The sequence below is a fragment of the Mauremys reevesii genome, linkage group 3 (assembly GCF_016161935.1).
Source record: "Mauremys reevesii isolate NIE-2019 linkage group 3, ASM1616193v1, whole genome shotgun sequence".
Lineage (NCBI taxonomy): Eukaryota > Metazoa > Chordata > Testudines > Geoemydidae > Mauremys > Mauremys reevesii.
The window spans coordinates 147,837,819-147,860,780 of NC_052625.1; the positions used below are offsets into that span (position 1 = coordinate 147,837,819).

Below are 22,962 nucleotides of genomic sequence, written 5' to 3' on the forward strand. Positions count from 1 at the left end.
CACACACACAGTGCAGTCAGTAGGCACCCTGGTCGGTCTGGGAGGTGTTTTCCATGTTCTGTGTTGGTGGGGGGTACGTGACTTTGTGGCATGGGAGGGCGGTTACAGAACTTATGCAGCGGTCCTTGTCCCGGACCACAGAGCCATGCAGCAGGGCAATCTGTAACCGTCCTCCCCCGCCACAAGGTCTCGTAGCCCCCGCACACAGAGTCCCGAAAAGGAGGGATGGCAGGCTCCGTTGAAACAACCAGTCCGGCACTGCAGACCGCTCTAGGAGCAGGAGCCTATCATTCCTCGAGTGTAGAAGCGGTGTTATCATCACTGCACACCCTACCCACCACACCCTGTTTCAACCCTTTAACGCGAAGTCATTAATAGAGAAAATGTTGTTAATTAACAATGTTCCATGTATTTTATTTTTAAACGTGTGTTGGAAGGGGGGAAACGGGGTGAACGGGGTATGTAACTGCAGAGGATAGTCAACAGTAACTGGGTAAAGAAACACGGGCAGGTTCAGCTTCTCTGTAAAGAAACTGAACAGTCACAGGTCACGCTGCTCGCTGAGGAACCTAGCTTTCAAAGCCTCCCGGATGCACAGCGCTTCCCGCTGGGCTCTTCTAATCGCACGGCTGTCTGGCTGAGCGTAATAAGCAGCCAGGCGATTTGCCTCAACCTCCCATCCCGCCATAATGGTCTCCCCCTTGCTCTCACAGAGATTGTGGAGCACACAGCAAGCTGCAATAACAATGGGGATATTGGTTTCACTGAGATCCGAGCGAGTCAGTAAGCTCCTCCATCTCCCCTTGAGACGTCCGAAAGTACGTTAAATGATGACAGTTACCCAAGATCACCCTCGACACATTTTTCCCCCCAGCATGCATTGTGGGAAAATCCCAGAATTCAAATGGGCAGCGGGGACTGCGGGAACTGTGGGATAGCTCCCCACAGTGCACTGCTTCCAATGTCGACGCTTGCCCCGTTAGTGTGGACTCACAAAGTCGAATTAGTTTCCTTAGTGTGGACACACAAATTCGACTTTGTAAGGTCGATTCCACAAATTCGAATTAAGTTAAATCGAACTAAATCGAACATACCCTTAGAGGAACTCCATTTTTATTAACTTACATTAAAGTGAAAACTCTGATGTAAGACTTGAAGAACTATTTACATCAACTCAGAAAAAAGTTTAAGAACTGATTCAACAAGCTTTAATCATTATTCATCCTACAATACAGACACACAAATGCAAGCAAACACAAGCTACAGTGAGCAACCTTATCTCAGTACTCATTTCACTCTCTTCTCAATGAGTAAAAGCTGCTAACTACACAAACTCTAATGATATCACTCACTTAAACAACAAATCCCATATTCTGTATAGTCATTGTTTTTAAAGACACTTTGAAATAACAACAGATTTCACTACTTTGGAGTGGGGAAATGGTTACTATCACTGTGCATAGGTTAGTGGGAAACAGGACAAGAAATTATCACAGATAGATCAGTGGGTTTCTCAGGGAGTATAGATTCCAGGCAGCATAATACAGTTATTCTCATACACTGAGAATGACCTCACACAACTCAACTAGTGACTGTCACTCCTGTGTCTGCCTCCCTTAAAGTCAGGAGAAAGTGTTCCTTCTGTACAGGGCTCCCATAGTAGTTCTGCCCAGGACAAGTATAGACAACAAATGTTCATTGAGTTTATGAGGGAAAATAAAGACCACAAAATAAATAATAATTTTAAATACATACATCTAAAGCAAAGGTGCAAAAAAATGACAAAGGCACAGCTAGACAGTTTGCATTGAGAAGTCTGGAAATATTGCCTTCATCACAACATAAATGAACAAAGCTTCTCAGTCTAAAAGCTGTCAGAATTTCATTTGTCTTACCAATTTACAAGTTCCAGCTAGTTTTTTGGTGGGTGAAATCACTGACTTTTCAGACCATGATTTTATACTGTCTCTCATATCTCATCAATAAAAGCTGTGCATCATGTTCCATTCCTTCCCCTCTTTTTATGTCTTTGATCGTGAAGCCAAATGGTTATCCTGAACAATACTCTGAAAAGGCCATATATGGCTCAGTTCTGCAATGTACTGAGCACTCTGGCATGTGATCCAGCAAAACACTTAAATATGTGCTTAACTTTAACCATATTGGTGGCTCCACTGAAGTCTTTAATTACACAGTCATAGATAATTTACAAGACCTTTGCTTCCACCAATACATATACAACTTTGCCTCATTCATGGTGCATCATTTAGACTGCACAATAAATAAAGAAAGAGCTCTGCACAAAAGGAGTATGTGATTACATCATTAAATACTGCATCGTAATTAGGGCCCTACCAAATTCATGGCCATGAAAAATGCATCACAGATCATGAAATCTGATCTTCCCTGTGAAATTTGGCTACTGTAGGGGAGACCACATTTCACAGAATTGGGTGGCTGGAGAGCAGCAGCTGCTGGCTGGGAGCCCAGCTCAGAAGGCAGGGCCACCACCAGCAGCAGTGCAGAAGTGAGGGTGACATGGTCTGGGGGTAATCACTTTTGGGGGGGGGGGGCAGGAATGGCCTTATAGGCGGGTGAATGAGTGACCGCCCAGGTCATGGTCAGGGGGGCACCATGGTCACCCCCCACACACAGCCAGCCTACAGCCCCTTTAACTTTTAAGTTCTGGGCCTGGAGCCAGGGAGAGGCAGGGCTGAGGGCGCTTCAGCCAGGGCTCCTACTGTGCACCGGGCTCCAGCTCCTTGTTCTGGATGGGCTGGGGAAGGACAGGACTTCCTCTTCCTCTGCACGGGCTGCTCCCAAGGCCAGGTCAGACCCATCTCCGGGAACCTCCTCAGGCTGCAGGAAGCTCCGTGGCTGCTCTCTGGCTGCCCAGCACTGAAGGCAGCAGCACAGAAGTAAGAGTGACAATACTGCAAACACCCCCCACCACCACCCACCCACCCACACAAACACAATAGCCTTCTGACTCCTGCCTCATGACTCTGTTTTGGTCATCATCCCCACAGTTACAATATCATGAAATTAATGACTTTTAAAATCTTATGACCGTGAAATTGACCAAAACGGACCGCAAATTTGGTAAGGCCCTAATCATAACGCTTATCTGCAAGAGGACAGGCAACATTTGGCATTATCGATCTTTTGCATCTTGAACATCATTTTAACAGGAGTATTGCTGTTGTTGTGAGACATTAGATATTTTGGGGGTTATAAACACCACAGACATGTAATACATACACTGTGCCCATCACAACCTTCATGTAAGCAAGTTTTTGTCCGGCTAGATGGAAAAAGGGGCGTTGTCCCTTTAAGGGATCTCTTACAATGTGTGGGAAGGAGTAAAGTTTACAGGATGGACAGAAAAGGCAGGAAGCACTAGGGCCAGATCTGTAGAAGGCCACTACATTCTCTTTCTGCTGACTGGAAGAGTGGGTGAGGGGGTATTTATATCCCATACAGTCCCAGAAAGGCCCTCTTTTACATTCACATTACATTTACCTTATGTAAGCGCATAAGAGGCACCATCACTACTCCCTAGGGTGACCAGACAGCAAATGTGAAAAACTGGGACGGGGGTGGAGGTAATAGGAGCCTATATAAGAAAAAGACCCCAAAATCGGAACTGTCCCTATAAAATTGGGACATCTGGTCACCCTACTACTCCCTGAATGTCTGTTGATGGTTCCTTGATGATAACAATGTAGTTTCAAAGAATCACCACCCCAGAAAGGACAATTCCATTAGGTATGGATTCCAACTGAGTCCAGTAAGCCAGACTCATGATACAGAATTGCTGGACTACAAAGATATCAAGATTTGGATCTCTGCATAGTTAACTCTACCATTCAACTCTCATGAGACAATTAGAAGACAACAGAAAATCCCTAACATTTATTGTAATATCTAAGTGGCTTAAAATGTAGAGCATTTGATATTACTGTTTCAAAGATGAATTTATTTTCTGTATTCTTTTTTCTTTTTATGTTCTAAATTTAGCAGGAAAATCTGAAATTTTTAGTATATCTTTTGTAGCTCTGTGCAAATTGCAATTTTTTCATCTCATTTCCCATTGCAATGTTTTGCCTCCTTCTTCCATATTTCTAAGCTGTCTATTGTAATATCCTGAGTATATCTTCATTCCTGTCCTGGATTTTAGAACAATACAGAAAAGACTGTGCCAAAAGAATCCATACAGGCTATAAACAAAGCCTAGGTCATGCTAGGTCAGAAATTTCTGAGTTTATTGAATTGCTGCCTGAATATTTATACAATACAAACCTCTTAATTATGTACCTGACTGTGTTTTGGTTCAAAGAGTTATTTGTCCCTTACCGTTCTTACTAGGTCATCTTAATCAGATTCCCACTACTCTCACCTGCTTTCCTCCTCGCCCGTTATTCAGGGTTATTTTGGTCTGTTCCACTTCTCCTCTAACCACCCTTGTTATTACCCCTGTCATTGTCATTAGTTCTTTGCCCCTGTCTGAGTTTATTTTCTTTGTGTCTATCCCAGTCCCTTATTCTATGTTATCTCTCTGGACTTTCCTTGGTTTTGGCTGCCAACCCAGTGACACCATCTAATATTGTGATTTATGAAAACAGTGACAGCGTCCTTTATAGTTTATGATCCCTGCTAGCTGGACACCAAAAAAAAGAGTGATGAGCGAGAAATGAAATTGACTAGGATGGCAGATTCTGAAACACCATGGTTATCTGCCAGTGCTTCAGAGACTAGGATTTTAGTCAGTTTAATTTTACTGCCAACTGGGATTGTGTCAAAATATAAAACAAAATCAGATCACCACATTTAATAATTTTCTTATGTGTCTGTGTAAGTACTGTGTGTTAACAATCTTGCACCTGAATACTTCAGTATGCCTTCTTCTGGAGTATCTAACTGATGGTAACTTCCAAACCTCTCCCCAGGGCCACCCAGAGGATTCAGGGGGCCTGGGGCAAAGCAATTTCGGGGGGCCCTTCCATAACAAAAAGTTGCAATACTATAGAATACTATATACTTGTGGGGGCCCCACAAATTGCCCCACTTGCCCCCTGCTTTGGGCGGCCCTGCCTCTCCCACTATTTGGCCCAAAGAGGAGAGGCATTGCCATCAAGTCCTGTTAGAGTACTGCAGATATTCAGCACTGGCATTCATGCAGCTCTCCAAATTACAGGGACTATCCTACCCTGAGCCATCCTTCTAATAAACTGGAAAACACAAGTGCAAGGACTATTATACTACTTCTCTGGCTGACCAAAGATAAACAGAACCCCAGAAAATTCCTCTGAAGCAGGGGTGGCCAATTTGTGGCTCCGGAGCCACATGCAGCTCTTCAGAAGCTAATATGTGGCTCCTTGTATAGGCACCGACTCCGGGGCTGGAGCTACAGGCGCCAACTTTCCGATGTGCCAGAAGGTGTTCACTGCTCAACCCGTGGCTCTGCCACAGACCCTGCCCCCACTCCACCCCTTCCTGCCCCTTCCCCTGAGCCTGCTGAGCCCTCACTCCACCCCTTCCCCCCCCCCAAGCCTCCTGCATGCCATGAAACAGCTGATCAGGCAGTGCGGGGGGGGGGAGCACTGATTGGCAGGGCTGTCGGTGGGCGTGAGGCACTGGGAGCGGGGGGGGGGGGAGCTGATGTATTACTGTGGCTTTTTAGCAATAAGTATTGGTAAATTCTGGCTCCTTCTCAGGCTCAGGTTGGCCACCCCTCCTCTGAAGCATCAATCTCTTCTTTCAGTATAAATACTATTTTTTTTCTCATACTCAAATTCCTCCTCCAAATGTTTAAGATTTATGCATTTCAACAGTCTGATGATCAAATCCAAGTCAGTCTGCATCAACACATATATTGAGGCAGTAAGAATCTTAAAGCATATATTAAGGCGGATTACCCAGAAAATACTTGCTTTCAATAAATTAATAACAGATCCCCAAAAAATGTTTGCATCCTATTTGGGTAAAAATAGATTTTGAATAGGAAGCATTGAAAGAATGGAGGCTAGTCTCTAGAACTGACTGTAAAAGACCCCATAGTTAAAAAAACTTGTGCACTAGAGCTTGACTGGGATTTTCTAAGGTATCATATGATAAATTTATGTTCAAATAGGCCAGTCAAACAACCACTAATAATGTCAAAAACGCCTTGACCAGAACCACCTCAACCTCAGATTATGAAGTAAATTGCCTAAGTGAAGTTGTACAGAGTCTCTAAACTTCTCAGTTTTTCAAGTCATGTAATGAAAGAGTTTGAAAAAAACAGAATTGCTAGACAAAAATTGGTTCAATAGTTTTATGGTTATGAATGTTTTACAGTAGCAAGGTGAAATCCTTGCATTAAGTTTTGTTTGGTTTAGAATAGTCTCTGTTCAATCTCAAACTCTGGGCCATTCAAATTTAAATGTCCATAACTCCAAAATTACTGAAATCATTTTGTACAAGGTTGGTTTGTTTTGTAACTTCCTGCTGTGGCAACTTGCTTCAGAATGAGATTGCTTTGAAATAGATGACTTTGAAGGACAATTATATCAGTTTTTCTCTTTTCTGAAATGTTTCTGACAAAAATGCTCTGTGTCTTGTTATTTATCCTGCTGTTCCATTAAAGGTTACTATAGGAGGAAATTACCCTACTGATATATCATTAAACATTTTCATTTACTATTTTTATTATAGTATTTATCACCAGCACCTAAAGAGATTGGGCCCTATTGTATACTGTATGTATATGTAGAAAGAGACAGTTCTAAACAGATTACAATGTAAATAGTCAAGACAGACAAAGGAATATTATCCCTGTTTTACAGATGGAGAACTGAAGCACTGAGTGACTGAAGCAAAGAACATGCTTAACTTTAACTTTATGAGTACTCTCATAGACTCAGACTCATAGACTTTAAGGTCAGAAGGGACCATTATGATCATCTAGTCTGACCTCCTGCACAATGCAGGCCACAGAATCTCACCCACCCACTCCTGTAACAAACCCCTAACCTATGTCTGAGTTATTGAAGTCCTCAAATTGTGGTTTGAAGACCTCAAGCTGCAGAGAATCCTCCAGCAAGTGACCCATGCCCCATGCTGCAGAGGAAGGTGAAAAACCTCCAGGGCCTCTGCCAATCTGCCCTGGAGGAAAATTCCTTCCCGACCCCAAATATGGTGATCAGTTAAACCCTGAGCAAGTGGGCAAGACTCACCAGCCAGCACCCAGGAAATAATTCTCTGTAGTAACTCAGATCTCATCCCATCTAACATCCCATCACAGACCACTGGGCATACTTACCTGCTGATAATCAAAGATCAATTCCCAAATTAATTGCCAAAATTAGGCTATCCCATCATACCATCCCCTCCATAAACTTATCAAGCTTAGTCTTAAAGCCAGATATGTCTTTTGTCCCCGCTACTCCCCTTGGAAAGCTGTTCCAGAATTTCACTCCTCTAATGGTTAGAAACATTCATCTAATTACAAGTCTAAACTTCCTAGTGTCCAGTTTATATCCATTTGTTCTTGTGTCCACATTGGTACTAAGCTTAAATAATTCCTCCCCAATATTTATCCCTCTGATATATTTATAAAGAGCAATCATATCCCCCCTCAACCTTCTTTTGTTTAGTCTAAACAAGCCAAGCTCTCACTGAACTCACTTTGGTGAGGGGAGCAGTTAGGGGTAAGGTTGCAGTGTATGGTCTGTAGCATATGGAATAAATGCAGCTGCTGATGGAGAGGACTTTATGCACCAGCAGCTTCTGTACATTAACCCTTACGTGTCAGGAGCTGTACATAAAAGCCTTCTTGCTTATGCACAGAAGCCATTACATGCCAGCAGCTACACATAAGCTTTTGTGCATAGCATGTTTTTCGGTGAAGCACAAAAGCTGCATGTAACTGACACATAATAACGTCTATGCATAAAAAGTTTCTCCATTAGCAACCTTTTGTGCTTTTTTTGCTTATGACAAATAGCTCTCAAAAATACAAATTTTAAAAGCAAAACAAATTGCACCAGACTTATTCGGGATACATCTTTCACCCAATTTTGTGTAGACAAAGATTTTTTTTTTTTAAAAGAGATAGAAGTTGACTGCCAAGAAACAATTTCAGCTAGAGCCAAATTTCAGACCCTTTCTATTAATAAATTATAAAGAGAAATCAAAGCCAAACTGTACAGAAAATCCAAAGGGCAAATAGCTAATCCTGTGCGAACCATCACACTGAAACGCTACTATAACAACAGATGGGGAAACGGTCATGACCGCCCCCCTGCTGGGCAGAATCAGGACACCCATGCCTGCCCCACCTGAAGCAGAGGAGCGAGACAGGACTGGAAATATAAAAGATGGCTCTCCAGCTCAGTTGGCAAGAAACCACCGGAGAAGGATGTATACCATCCACTTCCGGAACTCAGACCTGATGGCAGCCACTACAGCACCCGAGGTCCGGAGGGACTGCAGAATCTACTGGTCGCCAGAGATGCCGAGGAGTTGTTGGAGCTGCCATTAGCTGTTTACCCTTGCAAGATGAACGACGGCCCCAGGTATTCCCCGGAATGGAAGTGTAGAAAGTGACCGAGGGAAGCCGAATATAGTTCGGTGTGCTGCTGAATGACAGCTGGCCAGCGTGTTGCAGTCAGATTCCCCGCTGACCCAGTGGTGGATCATTCTCCCACTGTTAGGCCCTGGGCTGGGACCCGGTAGAGTCAGGTTGGCCCTGATCCCACCCAGTGGTGACAGGGTCCCCACTCTAGACCACAAGGCCTGCGTTTGTCAGTGGTTCGCCAGAGCCAGCATCCCTGACTGTTTGCTGCCTGAGGGCCTGTGCTTATAAACTTTGCTGTTCTGTCCTGACTACAGGCCAGAGCCTCCTGACTGGTTGGTGCCCCACTCCACCTGAGGGCCTGGGCCCTGAGATTACTGACTGCTCTACCCCAGTAAGTGGCAGAGGCCCGGTGCTAATTCCCCCTGAACTGTGCCCCTCCAGAGGCATTGTAGTGAGGGGCATGGCCTCCCTTCCAGACAGACAGAGAGGGACACCCACAATTCACCATACAGCTACCTACTTCTAAAGAAAAACAGTGATTCTGGCTGATTTTAAAACACAACTCTAAATTTTTCTTCAAACTTGGTTTGTTTTGTAGATCTCAATGACACAGGAGATCCTGAGTGACTCCATTTTGTTTCTTTGCCGACATCTTGTGTTAAGCAAGTACATCACTAAGGTACCATTCCACCATTAGCTGAAGAGTGTTTGGTCACGTAGCACTGAAATTGGCAGGGAAAAGCCGTGGTGAAGCAGCAGTTGATCATGAGACAGGGTATATTAGAAACTATGTTGCAATATTGACAGTAATGAGGTAGTTGGTGATCATGAGATTGGGTACATTAGAAACAATATTGTGATATGGTATGTCCTCTGCAGAGTTCTGACAGAAAGATACTAGCAAAAGCAAGCAAAGCAAATGTCAATCAAGTCTGTCAGCAGAGTATATAGGAGTATGTTAAGAGCGTCTCTGTGTCGTGGCTTCTATGGGACAGGGGTGACAGACTGAGAAACAGATTCATCTGACCGCAGTCGGTACGCCTCGCTGGACCATCCAGCAGGGGTTCACATCTTTCTTACTTGCTTTAATTGTAGTCTAGGATGATATATTTAAATCCTATTTTAATAAGTTGTGTGGCAGAGCTCCTTCTCCACCTCGGTGGGTTCCACGCTTCCTCTTAGCGGTGGGCTGGGGGGATTCCTTTCTCCCTAGGAATTTCTCCACACTCCTGGGTTTACTGTCCCCACCTTCTCTGAACAGGGGTTCCTCCTGGCCTCCCTGACAGGGGATAGTAGCCTCTTAGTCTCTGGCAGCTCCTCTGGGCATAATGGCAGCAGGCCAGGCACCCAGTTCAGTCTCTCCCGTCTGGTGGGCTCTCTTCTCCCCAAACCTCTGGGGCCTGGAGGGGCTGTATGCCCTGTTGGGCATGGTTTCCCTTGCTCTTCACCTCTGTACCTGTGAGGTTTTCTTCTGCATTTGTCAGTATCTGCACTGTCCGGCTCTCCAGTAGTACACCTGCTCCCCACAGCTCCTATTGTGTGCATCTATCTGACTGGAGGGGAGGCTTTTAACAGGTTCTGGCAGGCCCTTGATTGGCCCCAGGTGTCCTAATTAACCTGGAGTAACTCCTGTTCAATTACCAGGGGGAAAGGGACCTGCTTATCCTGGGGCTAATATACCTGCCTTCTACCACTCTCCTATAGCCTGACCCCATCACAATCGTTAAAAACACCCGGTCTCTCTCAAACTTGACTGAATTGCTTGGGGGAAAGGGCAGCTCATAATGCAAGCAAGATTTATCCCTCTTTGTAGTCACCTCATATGATCTGGGTGCCACTGCACTGCCCACAGCTCCTTTAGTCCACTCATTCTGCTCTCTCTCTCTCTAATGGCTGGATCCTCACACGAGTACCTGTCTCCTGAGCTCGTACGTCCTTGGATGATCTGACATATTCTTGTGTCTGTTTTCTCTGATTGTTGGCCATCTCAGCGGTGTTTCCATCCTCACTGGTAGCAGGGTTTTGGTGCTTCATCCCATCAATGCCTGCACTGGACTATTCTGATACCCTGTGAATGTTCCTGTGTGCCAAAAATACTAACAAGGGGCCTGAACCAGAAAAAAAAAACAGCATTGTGCAACAGTCTCATAGCTATTTTCACAGCCAATTACACCTAACTAGTACTCTGTGGGTATACTGGGGAGGTGAGGTGGTGGCCATCTCCCATTGGAATGCAGAGTCCTTGACTTCTTCTGAGGCAAACTGGGGTGAATGCCACAGCTCTCAAAGTTTGCCAGTCACTGACTTGCTTCTTGTATCAGGCAAAGCATCAACCTCCCAAACACTAGAATAGTAGTCCACTGTAAACAAGTACTGCTTTTTCACTGAAACCAAATAAGTCAGCTCCCATCTTTTCCTATAGTCAGGGGGGCAGCTTGTGTGGTGACAAAACCTTTCTGCTTCAGATTATCACACAACTGCCAAGTGTCACACTCTTCTATAAGGAATGGAGTTGTGCATTCATTCCCAACAGTACCTTCTGGCCCATCCAGGACAGCTGTCAATACCCAGGTGTAAGGGATGTTGGTTTTGTTTTTTTTTGCATGACATCCTTATGTCATGAGGTGGGAACAACAGCTCTGTCCTCAAAATAGGATTCCATCCTGTACACCCACCTCATATTTCATTTAAGAGTATAGTTCTTCTCCTACTGGTTCTTGGCTTTTGCCTTCTGGCCACCATGCTAGTATTGCTCTCCCGTCTGCCTGTAATTGGATGTCCTTTTCCATGGCCTCTTGGATTTTCATCAGCTTTGTTGCTGAAACTTGGAGATTGAATCCATTAGCAATGCTGCACTATGCCCTTATCTCCTTCCCCCCAGTTTGCTGATGCTAGGTATTTATGCCCTACTCAGAGTGTTAGCTTTCACCAGTAAACATCCTGGACAATATGGGATCTCTACCTGGTAGCGCTGGAGGCACACCAACATGAGCTGCAATCTCTTTGGGGCACTAAGTAGGGGCTTTGCCATGACTGTCTCTAGTGGACTGTGGTCTGATTGCACTTTTACTGGATGGCCATAGGTGTACTTGCCTATATATTCGGTAGATGGAATAACTCCACCCTAAATACCACACCCAGAAGCTTCTATTTGGGTATACCTCTGTTCGGTTTCTGACCGGACTCTGCTGGCATAAGCAACCAGCTGCTTCTGCAAAAGAGCTACACCCACTTCTTTTTCTGATGCAACACACTGGAGTGTCAGTGAATTTCCTGGGTGATAGTACTTCAGGACAGGAGCATATACTGTCATCTGTTTCAGCATATGAAATGCTTGCCATTGGGGACCTGCCCAGTCTCACTCAACATCCTGCCTTGTGAGCTGATGTACGAGTTCTGCTATTGCAGCCAGTTGTGGACAGAACTTGGACAGAAGATTAATCAAGCGCTATACTCCTTTCATATCAGCTGGAGCTGGCATGTCTCTGACTGCCTTAATCTAGTTTGGATCCGCTTCCAGTCCCTCTGCTCTAAGCAGCTGTCCAGTGTATGTCACCCCACACTGTTTGAGTCACATTTTGGGGGAGAGGGGTAGTTTTACATTCTTGTCCCTGCATCTATGTAAAAAAGCTTGTAGTTTTCTGTCATGGTCTTGTTCAGCTTCTGTATCCTTACTCCTTTCACCTACAATGAGTATATCATTTGCAATTATTTTCACCCCCAGCAGTCCTTCCAACACTTGGATGAGTCTTCTCTTACACTTCTGGTGCGAAGCTTATACCCATTAGCATGCACAGCCATCTGTACGGACCAAATGGTACTGCAAAGGTTGTCAGCATGCTGAACTCTTTATCCAGGCTAATATGCCAAAACTTGTTCTTCATATTTCAGACCATAAGGATTCTGGCTTTCGAAAGTTCTGGCAAGATGTCATCAATTGCAGGCAGTGAATAGTGGTATTTTTTTCAATACCTGGTTCAGTAGCTTCTTTATCTCCATCATGCAGCTTACTCAGGCTGTACTGGCCTCTATAGGTGCTGACTTTGAGCACCTTGCATACTGAACCATGTAATGCCACTGGAATTTTCCTTTCAGTAAAGTACTCAAGTTCCATTGTAGGATCTACTTCCAGCTGCACCTTTCCTTAAAGCACCCATTGCCTTTGAAACATAACCACATTCTTTTAAAATTGTCTTTGTTGTCCACAGGGCCGGCTCCAGGGGTTTTGCCGCCTCAAGCAGCTTAAAAAAAAAAAAAAAGCCGTGATTGCGATCTGCGGCAATTCAGCGGGAGGTCCTTCGCTCCGAGCAGGAGTGAGGGACTTGCCGCCGAATAGCTGAAAGTGCTGCCCTGCTCCGGAGTTGCCGCCCCAAGCACCTGCTTGATAAGCTGGTGCCTGGAGCCGGCCCTGGTTGTCCATGGGACTCCCCTTTTGTTTTTTACACTGCAGCTATACAATTCTGATGCTGTATCCTGATTAAGTCTATGGCTTGTCTGGATTTGTTCCTTAAGAAGGGTCTGTAGTGCTTCTCATCCACCACCACAAACTTCAGTTGGTATCATCTTATTTTTTGGGTTAGTTACTATGAGGTCACATTTTCCTTTGGGCTGCCTTATGCTCCCATTGTACATTATTAGAGCATGCCTACTCTTTGCAATGGGGGTGTTCAAGTCCAATTCACTCTGGAGGAATCATTTTGCACAAGGTCCAGCTGTCCTCAGCTGAAATCAAGCAGGGGGTTTCCTTATTAACATTGTTGCATGCAGAGTTTGGTACTGTCCCTTGTTGCTTTTCTGTTCCAACACCCTTAAATCTGATATGCTCTCAGACTCAAGGAGAGAGTCATGATGTCACCATGATGTCTGATGGTCCATGCCCTCTGACTGAATCTTTCTTGGACCTTCCTCTGCTCTTGCACACACTGCTAAAATGGTTCAACATGCTACATGACTTGCAATGTTGTCCTTGTGTGGCGCAATTCTCCCTTACCCACTCATGCTGTCTCCCACAGTAAATGCATCTCACTATGGGTGTGGAACTCTGCCGCCTGCTCTCCTTTGCTGCATGTACTTCCGGGGGTGTGGTGCCTTCTAGGGCTTTAATCCTATTTATATTCAAATACTCAGATGTTTTAGACTTTATTGTAGCTAAATGTGGGTCCAATTTCAGTTCAAGTGAAGTTCAGTTCAGGAGCCAAGCTTCCCTGTAGCTCAAGAAGGTTCAGAGCCACTGTTACAGTTCAGGACCATCTCTTTAACGTGTACAAAAACGTGAGATGTTTATCATAATAAGGCTCTTTGAAAATAACCTGGGTGGTTTTATTCACCTTTTTCCTCACAAGAGACCTCACAGCAAGGATGGAATAACAATATGGAAACTTACCATCTACTCCAACTGGACTCTGTGTTGAAGTCTCATTAGTTCCATGTGTAAAAAGAAGTTAAAGCCAACTACAATACCCAAGATTTCTGGCATTCTTAGAGTGTTCTACATCCAGTAAAAATGAATTTCCCTTTTACTTTTTAATTTTATGGCACAATCATATCAGACATACAGTTCTTAATTCACTGCACAGGGAATATGTGTTATAAATGAATAATGAAGTCAAGTTTTTATTATGCCTAAAGCAATACTCTGCCAAAAAGGAGTTATGACAGAGAATGCGTTTCATAAATTATATTTCAATTTAAACAAATTTGGTAAGTTTTTAAGTATGGATATTATCTGTTCATACCAATTATTTTTAAGAAAGTTAAGAAATTCACAAAATCTTTAAACAAAGACATAAACAATAATGATCATATATTATAAAAAAGAGAATTCAAGCTGAACCAATTAAGTTATTTGTATACCAAGAAGAAATGGAGCTTGACTAAATTCTGTGCCAAACCCTCTTATATTTAGATTTGTTTTAAAGTATACTGTACGGTAAACTAGTTAAGATTTTCTAAACTATAGTCTCCAGATTAAAATATGAATGTAAAACCAAGAGGTACTATCCCAAAACAGATGCTTTTGGTATAGACAGCATGTAATGTCCCTTGGGTTTAAGGCTTCCTAGGTTTCATTTTGTTTTCTAAATAAATTATATTAGGCAAAATGAAGTTTCTGATATGGATAATGAACCCATGAGAGATGAATCAGATGTTTCAAAAAGAAAAAGTAATTTTGTAGTCTGAATAATAATATGATGTAATGAATTATTCTCCCAAATTATATGAAGGAATTTTTATTTTTTTATTTTTGTTATTTTACCCCCCTCTTCACACCTCACCCCCCCGTTTTTGCACTGATACATGTGATTTATTTTATTTCAATTAATTAGTATGGGACTTTCACATACTTTTTCTTAAGCATTACTACTTCCTAACAATTATTCAGCAATTGCAACAATGAATACCTTGCTGGATTTTGTTTTCTATTTACTTATTTCATGTGTGGCATTGTAGCAGGGTGCTGGTGCAAAAGCACCTAATTAGCCTCTGCTCAGCCAGCCCCAATCAGGAGAACTAGATTGGGGCTGGGGAAAAGGCTGGTGCCTGGCCTTTGGAATTGGCTGCACCTGGGGGCCTGCTCCTTGAAGAGCTATAAAGGCTGGCTAGCAGCCAGTGCAAGGGGGGGAGGGGGGAATGGCCAGGGAAGGGGTAGTCTCCAGGCTGAAGGGAGACCCCCTGTAAAGAGGAGACAAAAAGCCTTGTAAGTTTGTACATAGTATCGCTGGTGGTGGGAACTGTTTGTAAATAAAAGCCATGGGTGCTGCAGTGAAAAGAAAGCCTCACAGTGCTTTCTTAAGGGAGCGCAGACCCAGCAGGGGGGCGGCCCAGGAAAGGACCCGGTTACACGTGGGGGCTTGTCTAGGATCCATGCCATAGACGCAGTGTGGCGGCCTGGGCATGGAGAGCAACCTGCAATGGCTCGCCGAGCAGCAAACCGAAATGCAAAAGACGCTACAGTCTTTCCAGGAGTCCCACCAGGTGGAGCGGCAGGCTCTCCTCATCTGGCAGACCGAGCAGCAGAAAGCCCTCCAGGACTTTATCAAAGAGCAGACAACTGTAAAGCAACAGCTCCTGCAGAAATTGGTGAGTCCTGCTGTGGGGGATGGTGCCCGGACTCCAGGCCTCAGACTTTGTAAGATGGCCCCCGCCGATGACCCTGATGCCTTTTTGGGCACCTTTGAGCGGGTGGCCCTGGGAGCCGGTTGGGATCGTCCCACCTGGGCCCTACGGCTCGGCCCTTATCTCACCGGGGAGGCGCAGGCCGCGTATATGGCCCTGACAGAGACCCAAGCCAGGGATTACGACGCGGTGAAGGCAGCAATCTTAGATCGCCTCGGGTTGTCAGTTGAGAAATACCACCAGAAGCTTCGGGCAGCCCGATGGACAGGGCGTGTGCGGCCCCGAGCCTTTGCGCAAAAGCTAGCAGACTGGGCAACCCGGTGGTTGAGGCCCGACGCTCACACGGTGGGCCAGATAATGGACCAAGTGATCCTAGAACAGTTTCTACAGGGCCTCCCTGACAGCGTGCGGGTTTGGTTGTGGCGGCACCAGCCGGCCACTCTGGAAGCGGCCGTGCAAAGGACTGAGGAATATGCAGAGGCTGACTTCCCAGTGAGGGAGCATCGAGTCCTGCGAGACCCAGAGGGGGGCAGGAAACCCCGTGAGCACAGCGGGGTGAAGCCGCCGGACAGGCGATGGGAGGAGCCCAAGGGGACCCCTAGCCGCCCGGGGCAGTTCGTGTGTTGGCGGTGTGGTCAGCTGGGACACAAAAGTCAGGACTGCCCGGTGATGGAGTGTGGAGCGGCGGACTTTTGCGGATGGACTAGGACTGGGGCGTGGGAAAGGAGGCGTGGGTTAGCCACCATCCCGGTGCAGGTAGGCAAAAGGCCCCATAGGGGTCTGGTGGACACGGCCTCCGCCTGCTCCTTTGTACAGCGGCGCTTGGTGAAGCCGCACTGGCTTATCCCCGGGGGATGGATGTGGGTGGACTGCATCCACAGGGATAGGAAATGTTGTCCCGTGGCCCAGGTACCTCTCGAAGTAGACGGGCGGTTTACCTGGAAGCGGGTGGGGGTAATTGAAGGGCTAGCTTACCCCGTGGTCCTAGGGCAGGACTGGCGCTTTCCCCTGAGGGGAAAGGCGGCCGGGGGGAAGCAACCAAGAACGAGGGGAAAAAGAACTCTGGAAGGGGAGAGCAAGGCCCCGGGGGAGGCGGATCGGGAGCAAGAGAAGGCCCCACAACCTCCGGGGGGAGAAGGAGAACAGCCTAGACAACAGAGCCAGGAAAGTAAACAAGAGGGAATGACTGAGGAGCCCAGGGAGCTCCCGGGGCAGGACCACCTGGGGGAGGGAGCCCTCGGGGAGGTAGAAGGCGTTCAGCAGGGGGAGGCCCAGCAGCAAAGGGACGGAGGGCCTAGACCAGAGACAGGGGGCCGACTCGGGGCAGCGGGCTCTGAGCCATCACCTCCACTGGAAAGGAAAGAGGAGCCTCTGGCGCGGCCGGCCCAGCCATGTGAGTGGTGTGAGGACCTCTGGGTAAGCGTGGACCTGTGGGGTGCCTCACCCCCTACCCAATGTGCCTTTTGTGGGTGGGGAGTGCAAAAGCCCCATGGGGTTGTTTCAGGGTGCCCAGCCTCAGAATAAAATCCCTGGCCGTGGAAGGCGAGGCCGAGGGAGGCCAGGCCTGGCACCAGCTTAAGGGGGGAGGTGTGTAGCAGGGTGCTGGTGCAAAAGCACCTAATTAGCCCCTGCTCAGCCAGCCCCAATCAGGAGAACTAGATTGGGGCTGGGGAAAAGGCTGGTGCCTGGCCTTTGGAACTGGCTGCACCTGGGGGCCTGCTCCTTGAAGAGCTATAAAAGCTGGCTAGCAGCCAGTGCAAAGGGGGGGGGGGAATGGCCAGGGAAGGGGTAGTCTCCAGGCTGAAGGGAGACCCCCTGTAAAGAGGAGACAAAAAGCCTTGTAAGTTTGTACATAGTATTGCTGGTGGTGGGAACTGTTTGTAAATAAAAGCCACGGGTGCTGCAGTGAAAAGAAAGCCTCACAGTGCTTTCTTAAGGGAGCACAGACCCAGCAGGGGGGCGGCCCAGGAAAGGACCTGGTTAAAGGCATATTCAACTCTTTAAACAAACTGCAGACTTTAAAGAGGCTCAAAAGACTTTAACTGTGGGCTATACTGTATTTTGGTTCAGTTTCTCCTATTTTTCTTTTTTAGTAGGAACATAAAAAATCTTGACGTGTCAGATTTTGCATTCTCCCCTGCCCTGAATAATATATATCACTTTTAGCTGTACCTACATCTGAAGTAGTGCTATTGTAATCAATAAGACTACCCCCAGGGTTAAGACACTACTATTCAATGTCAAGAAATTTGGCAGAATCAGGTTCTAAAGAGTGAGATTATGTTTTAGAGGGGAGCAATGCTGTCATCCTGACAGGAGTCTGCATTATCTCTTAGACTGTTAAAATAAATTAAAACTTTAAAGAAATTGTTTCACAAAATAAAATTTTTAGATGAAATAAAATGTTTTAGTTCCTTTCAAGAAAGGTTTTTCTCCCTTATTCAGATAATTACTGCAATAAATACAAATGCCAAAGGTTTTTTATTCGCCAACATAGAAGAAAAAGTGCAAGCCTAAAAGGATACATTAAATGTAAAACAACCCATAGAAGTATTCTTACATTTGATATTTTCAATGCACAAAGCTCAGGAAATTCAAAGATACGGTTCCCCAGCAACTGTAAATAAGCCCTTTTATGCTGTAACTTATTCCCATGTTTTTGTAACTAGCGCTGTTGCACCTATATGGAGCTCCACTTTTGCAGGATTGGGTCCTTAATAAGTTGTCATTTTTAATACCATATTGAACCATTACATCATAATGTGGTGAAGAAGTATGCTTTGGTCTCGTGGGTTTCAGTTTCTAATTTAAATATGCAAAAAAAGAAAAGAGGAAAACATTTCTTAAATGATCCTTTTTGAGGACAACAATAAAATGTAAATCCAGTTTTAAATAAATTCGGCAAGAACTGGAAACAATAGAGCAGGGAGATTTTTTTCCCCCATACTTAATAGCAGCACATGCTGTACATTTCTCAGTGAATGTTTTAAACGTAAATCCTTACACAAGCTAAAATTAAAGTTTCCACTTCAGCAGCTGCTATTAGCATAAAATACTTTAGATGAATGGTGTCCTTAGTGCTCTGACAAACTAATGTACACTGAATTGAAACTTCTGAATATTTAAGACCAATCTCACAAAAAAGGCTTCAGAAAAAGATTTTGTTTAGTTGAAGATATACATCAAGAATTCAAAGGACATAACATTATCCACATAAAAGTATGGTGTATTTATTATTTCTATAAATAAATATTATTTATTTGTATTATTAAATACAGTTTATTTATATATTTTATATATAGGTACAAATTAGGGTAAGAATATATTAGGCAATCTGGCAAACATTTATTTAATTAAAACTGAAACCTGATCAGGTTAATTCCAACCCTTTCCCTTATTTTACATTGAAGCAAATGACTTCAGCTAGTAGAATTATGGAAGTTATACTAGTTCATCTCCTTTCTCCCAGATTCATTCTCCAGAGAACACACAGTGATAGCACTGACAAGGTGATGAAAGCCAAGTGAGAGATTTTAACATTTAATTTATTAAAACCTTACCTTTTAATCTACTGATAAATACTCTTTCTGAAAACGTACATGGCCAGGCATGTAAAACATTATAACTGTAATAACTTCACTGTACCTGAACAGTGGAGCTAATCTCCGATGCAAAGCCTCCTGTCAGAGGGGCCTCATGGCTGATCAGCAGTCGCCCAGTCTTCACCACTGACTGAAAAGAAACAAGAATACCTCTTTTTTAAAAATATCAGGTAATATTTGTATCACACTATATCTCTGTAGCAATCTTTTTTACTATATTACATGAGAAATAATACAAATTCTGTAATTTTAAACTGCAATGATAAAATATAAACCATCCCTTACTGCCTCAATACAACATTTTATTTACACAGATGAATGGGCCCCAAATAGCCAAGTTTTGATATTAGCAGAATGGGAGTGAATTGCTAGATGTTCTTTGGGAACAGAGCATCAATAGCGTATTTTATTTGTAAGATAACAATGAGAATGGAATTATATTCCATTAGTTTGAATTGACCTTATGGATGTAAACAATGACATTTCTGAGGGAAAACAAAAATTGAAGAAAAAACCAGCAAGGGCTCATTGTCTGGGTATACCAAAAGAAGGACAGGAGATGCTTGATATGGTTTTAATCAAGCTGCAACTTTGTTATTAGATGTCTAGGACAACCTGGCAGTTAAAAGTGCACAGTGAAGATAACCCCATGTTGATTCAATATCTACCCAGGGGGCGTCCGCCAGCTCCCCCCTTTTTCCATCCAGTTCTGCCACTCAACCCATTGCTGAGACTTTACTATCTGCCCTCCAACTAGGGTCAAGGTGGGCTATAAGAAAGGGATGGTGGATCTCTTCCGTACCACTCACAGGGGCCCCAAATAACCTCCATTTCGATCCTTTTACCAACACCTCCTTTTTAAGTTCATTACCAAGCCATTTATCTGGTCACTGTATTCCTTCTCTATGGAGTACCTACACTGGGCATCTGTCCCACACTTACATAATGAGTCTAACTTCCTTTCTTACTCACCATAACAAAGCCCTCCCTGAACCCTCTGTGGGGAAGGCAAAAAAAACCTAACCCTACTCCATCTAGGCCAATCTGGTAGTGAGGGAAAAATTCCTTCCCAGTCCCTCTAGAAAGGAGCAGCTAGCCCGAAGCCCACAGCAGGTACTGACCAAACCTGGTATTTTGCCACCTCAAAGGGTGGGAGGGTGGGTGCTGCTCTGCCTGCTTTTCCCACCAGGCTTGTCCCTTTTCAACTCCCCAGCCCTTCTGGTCCCTGGGGATGAGTCAGCGTCGCCCGCTGATCCACTCCCCATTTTGCAACAGCCTCTCCCTTCTGCCCCGCCCCCTGGCCCGTAAAGCACTATTCTCATTCATCCAGTAAACTGGACAATGGTCCCCCCTCTTCAAGGTGTGGTGAATCCTGAAGGATCAAGCGATAACATTTATAGGATCACGTCATACATAAAGCTCACAGACCTTGAAAATATTCAAATAAAAGTTTGCTTGCTCAAGAAAATTGAGAGCCATAAGCAAGAAGGTAGTGATTTTTATGTTACAACTATAGGTAGGATTTATTATAAAAAAGACAGAAACAATATGCAAATGTTAGGAGATTTAAGGTGAACTGCTCAAAAAATAGCTATATAGCACATAGTATATACCATGAATGTCATATAAACAAGCAGTGGCTCATGAAAAAGTTTTGGTTATAGCAGATAAGTGTTTATGCTGGGTTTGCTGTGAACCATAAGGACAACGGTTAAGTATCTTTAGCCACATAACCAGTGCAAGATTGCAGTATATCTGATCATCATGAAATGCGTTGTAATTATTTGCTAAATTTCCTCGACCTGGGCAGCACCAGATACCCACATTTTGACCGTCAGTTTCACTTTTCAAAATACTCATTTTATAAGGTGCATATAAAAGTTACATGAACTTCTGGAGTAGCACAGCAGAAAAAAAAGGACTTGTATATTAATCTTTTGAGGGCTATTGCAATCAGAGTTTTAAAGCTAAGTAAAAGAAGCCCCAAGAGTTAGGTACAACTTTCCTAATCGTTCTGCTCTTTGATTTAAAATCTGAGTGGAGGCTACTGTAGCAAAACCCTCAGAGACAATTTCTCCATCCAATAGGGCAGCCAAGTGATATTTCTTGAAGCTAAAAGGTAACTGCTATTTACTATAGAACACAGATTAAACCCTGATTTGAGTATGTCTCATTTCTTTAGGAGCGCAGGAGTGTTTTAGTGGTTTTGAACAGCTGGACCACAGATGCATTGGCGAGAGGCAGCTCTGTAAGTGCTGTATGCACTATATTCTGTAAATGAAGCAGCTTTGCAACAGTCACAGAGATACAAGACAAAAAATCATTTAAACATCGGAAAAGTAATCTGCAGTTAAGCAGTCTTGAATTTCTTTTCACTTGCACTGGAAACTCTCATTAAAGAGCAGGAGCTATTAACTATCCCATAAATCTGCCAAAAATTCTGAGATAGTCCCTCATTGCAGAACAAAATGTACTAATCATCTTACTCGAGTTTTTGACTGATGAGATAAAGAATTTTACTGAATCTTTTTTTTAAAAATGATTTTTTTAACCAAAAGGACATTTTGTTTCGATATTCTTCGTATATAATTTTGTTCTGAGAAGGGTGTGTCTGGAATTTAGAGTGTTCCAAGCTATTTTTAAAACTACAGTACACTTTTTATTTTTGAGAATTTCACAACATGAAACATACGCCCATCATATCAACAGTAAAGAATAAAAGCCCAACTGTGGAAACTTTTATTCTCTGAAAAGTCCTTACTTGTACAATCAGTCCCACTGAGTTCAAGGAGATTGCTCGCATGTGTAAAGACTGTTAGAGTGAGTAAGGATTTGCATTATCAGACCCTAAGATTTCCTCTGATTGCTAAACGAGTTTTAAAACTGGATGGCGATTGGCCCCAGTGCCACATGACAAATGATGGCACTATTTCTCAGTAAAATGGCAGCAACCAGATTACTATGGAGAAGTGCATCGTACCATGTGACCATTCAGAAGCTGTGAGGCATGAAAAGGAGTAACAGGATTTATTTTAACTACCATTGCCCTCCTGAAATTACTAAAACCATTTCATTTTTACATACCTGGAAATATACCTTTACTTTTGGAAGCAAAGGGACTAACTGATAGATCTAACTGAACTGGGCAGATATATTTCTTGTAGCAAAATTTAATGAAAATAAGGTATCTACTTTGAAAATGTAACAAGGAGTCGCAGTGTGAATTGCCTAATTTCTGTATTTGGAGAAAAGTTCAGCTTCACAAATAATTGTATTATCTACAACACACAATGAAAAATTGTTAACTGTTGCTTGCAGAGGGATAATGCTTTGAATAGAACATCATATGATCATTTATTTCTAAAATTTTAAAAAAGATACGTATTCCCTAATAAACCTGGGGTCAAAGTCACTCCATATTTGTCTAACCAAGTATGCAGCCTCAGGGATAATTGAACACAATCCCAATTCACAGAAATGGAAAGGTGGTCCCAGGGGGTACTCTCATTCACCAAAGACATGCATAACATGCTAGCAGAAGCTCTGTAATACAGCACAGCAGCATATGGCCATAAGGACTTCATTCTACACTTACTTAAGTCAACTGGAGATATACTGGCATAAAAGTGGAGAAACACAGTAGTTAATCAGTTGCTTATCTTTTAAAAACATTGCTGCCATTAC

General features: G+C 44.0%; 1 protein-coding gene across 6 annotated transcripts in view; it reads right to left on the minus strand.

The window, feature by feature from the left end:
- Window positions 1-22,962, minus strand: part of BCKDHB (branched chain keto acid dehydrogenase E1 subunit beta) — a 267,752-nt gene that overhangs the window by 59,572 nt on the left and 185,218 nt on the right. For 3 of the 6 annotated variants that reach the window (XM_039532512.1, XM_039532509.1, XM_039532513.1), the window contains 2 exons: window positions 19,322-19,408; window positions 18,139-18,478 (listed from right to left, as the gene is read on the minus strand). In XM_039532512.1, coding sequence (XP_039388446.1) covers window positions 18,248-18,478; window positions 19,322-19,408 — 318 coding nt within the window. In that variant the 3' untranslated portion in view covers window positions 18,139-18,247. Of the gene's footprint in view, window positions 1-18,138; window positions 18,479-19,321; window positions 19,409-22,962 lie in introns of those variants that run through there. The other 3 variants (XM_039532510.1, XM_039532511.1, XM_039532514.1) reach the window with 1 other exon arrangement.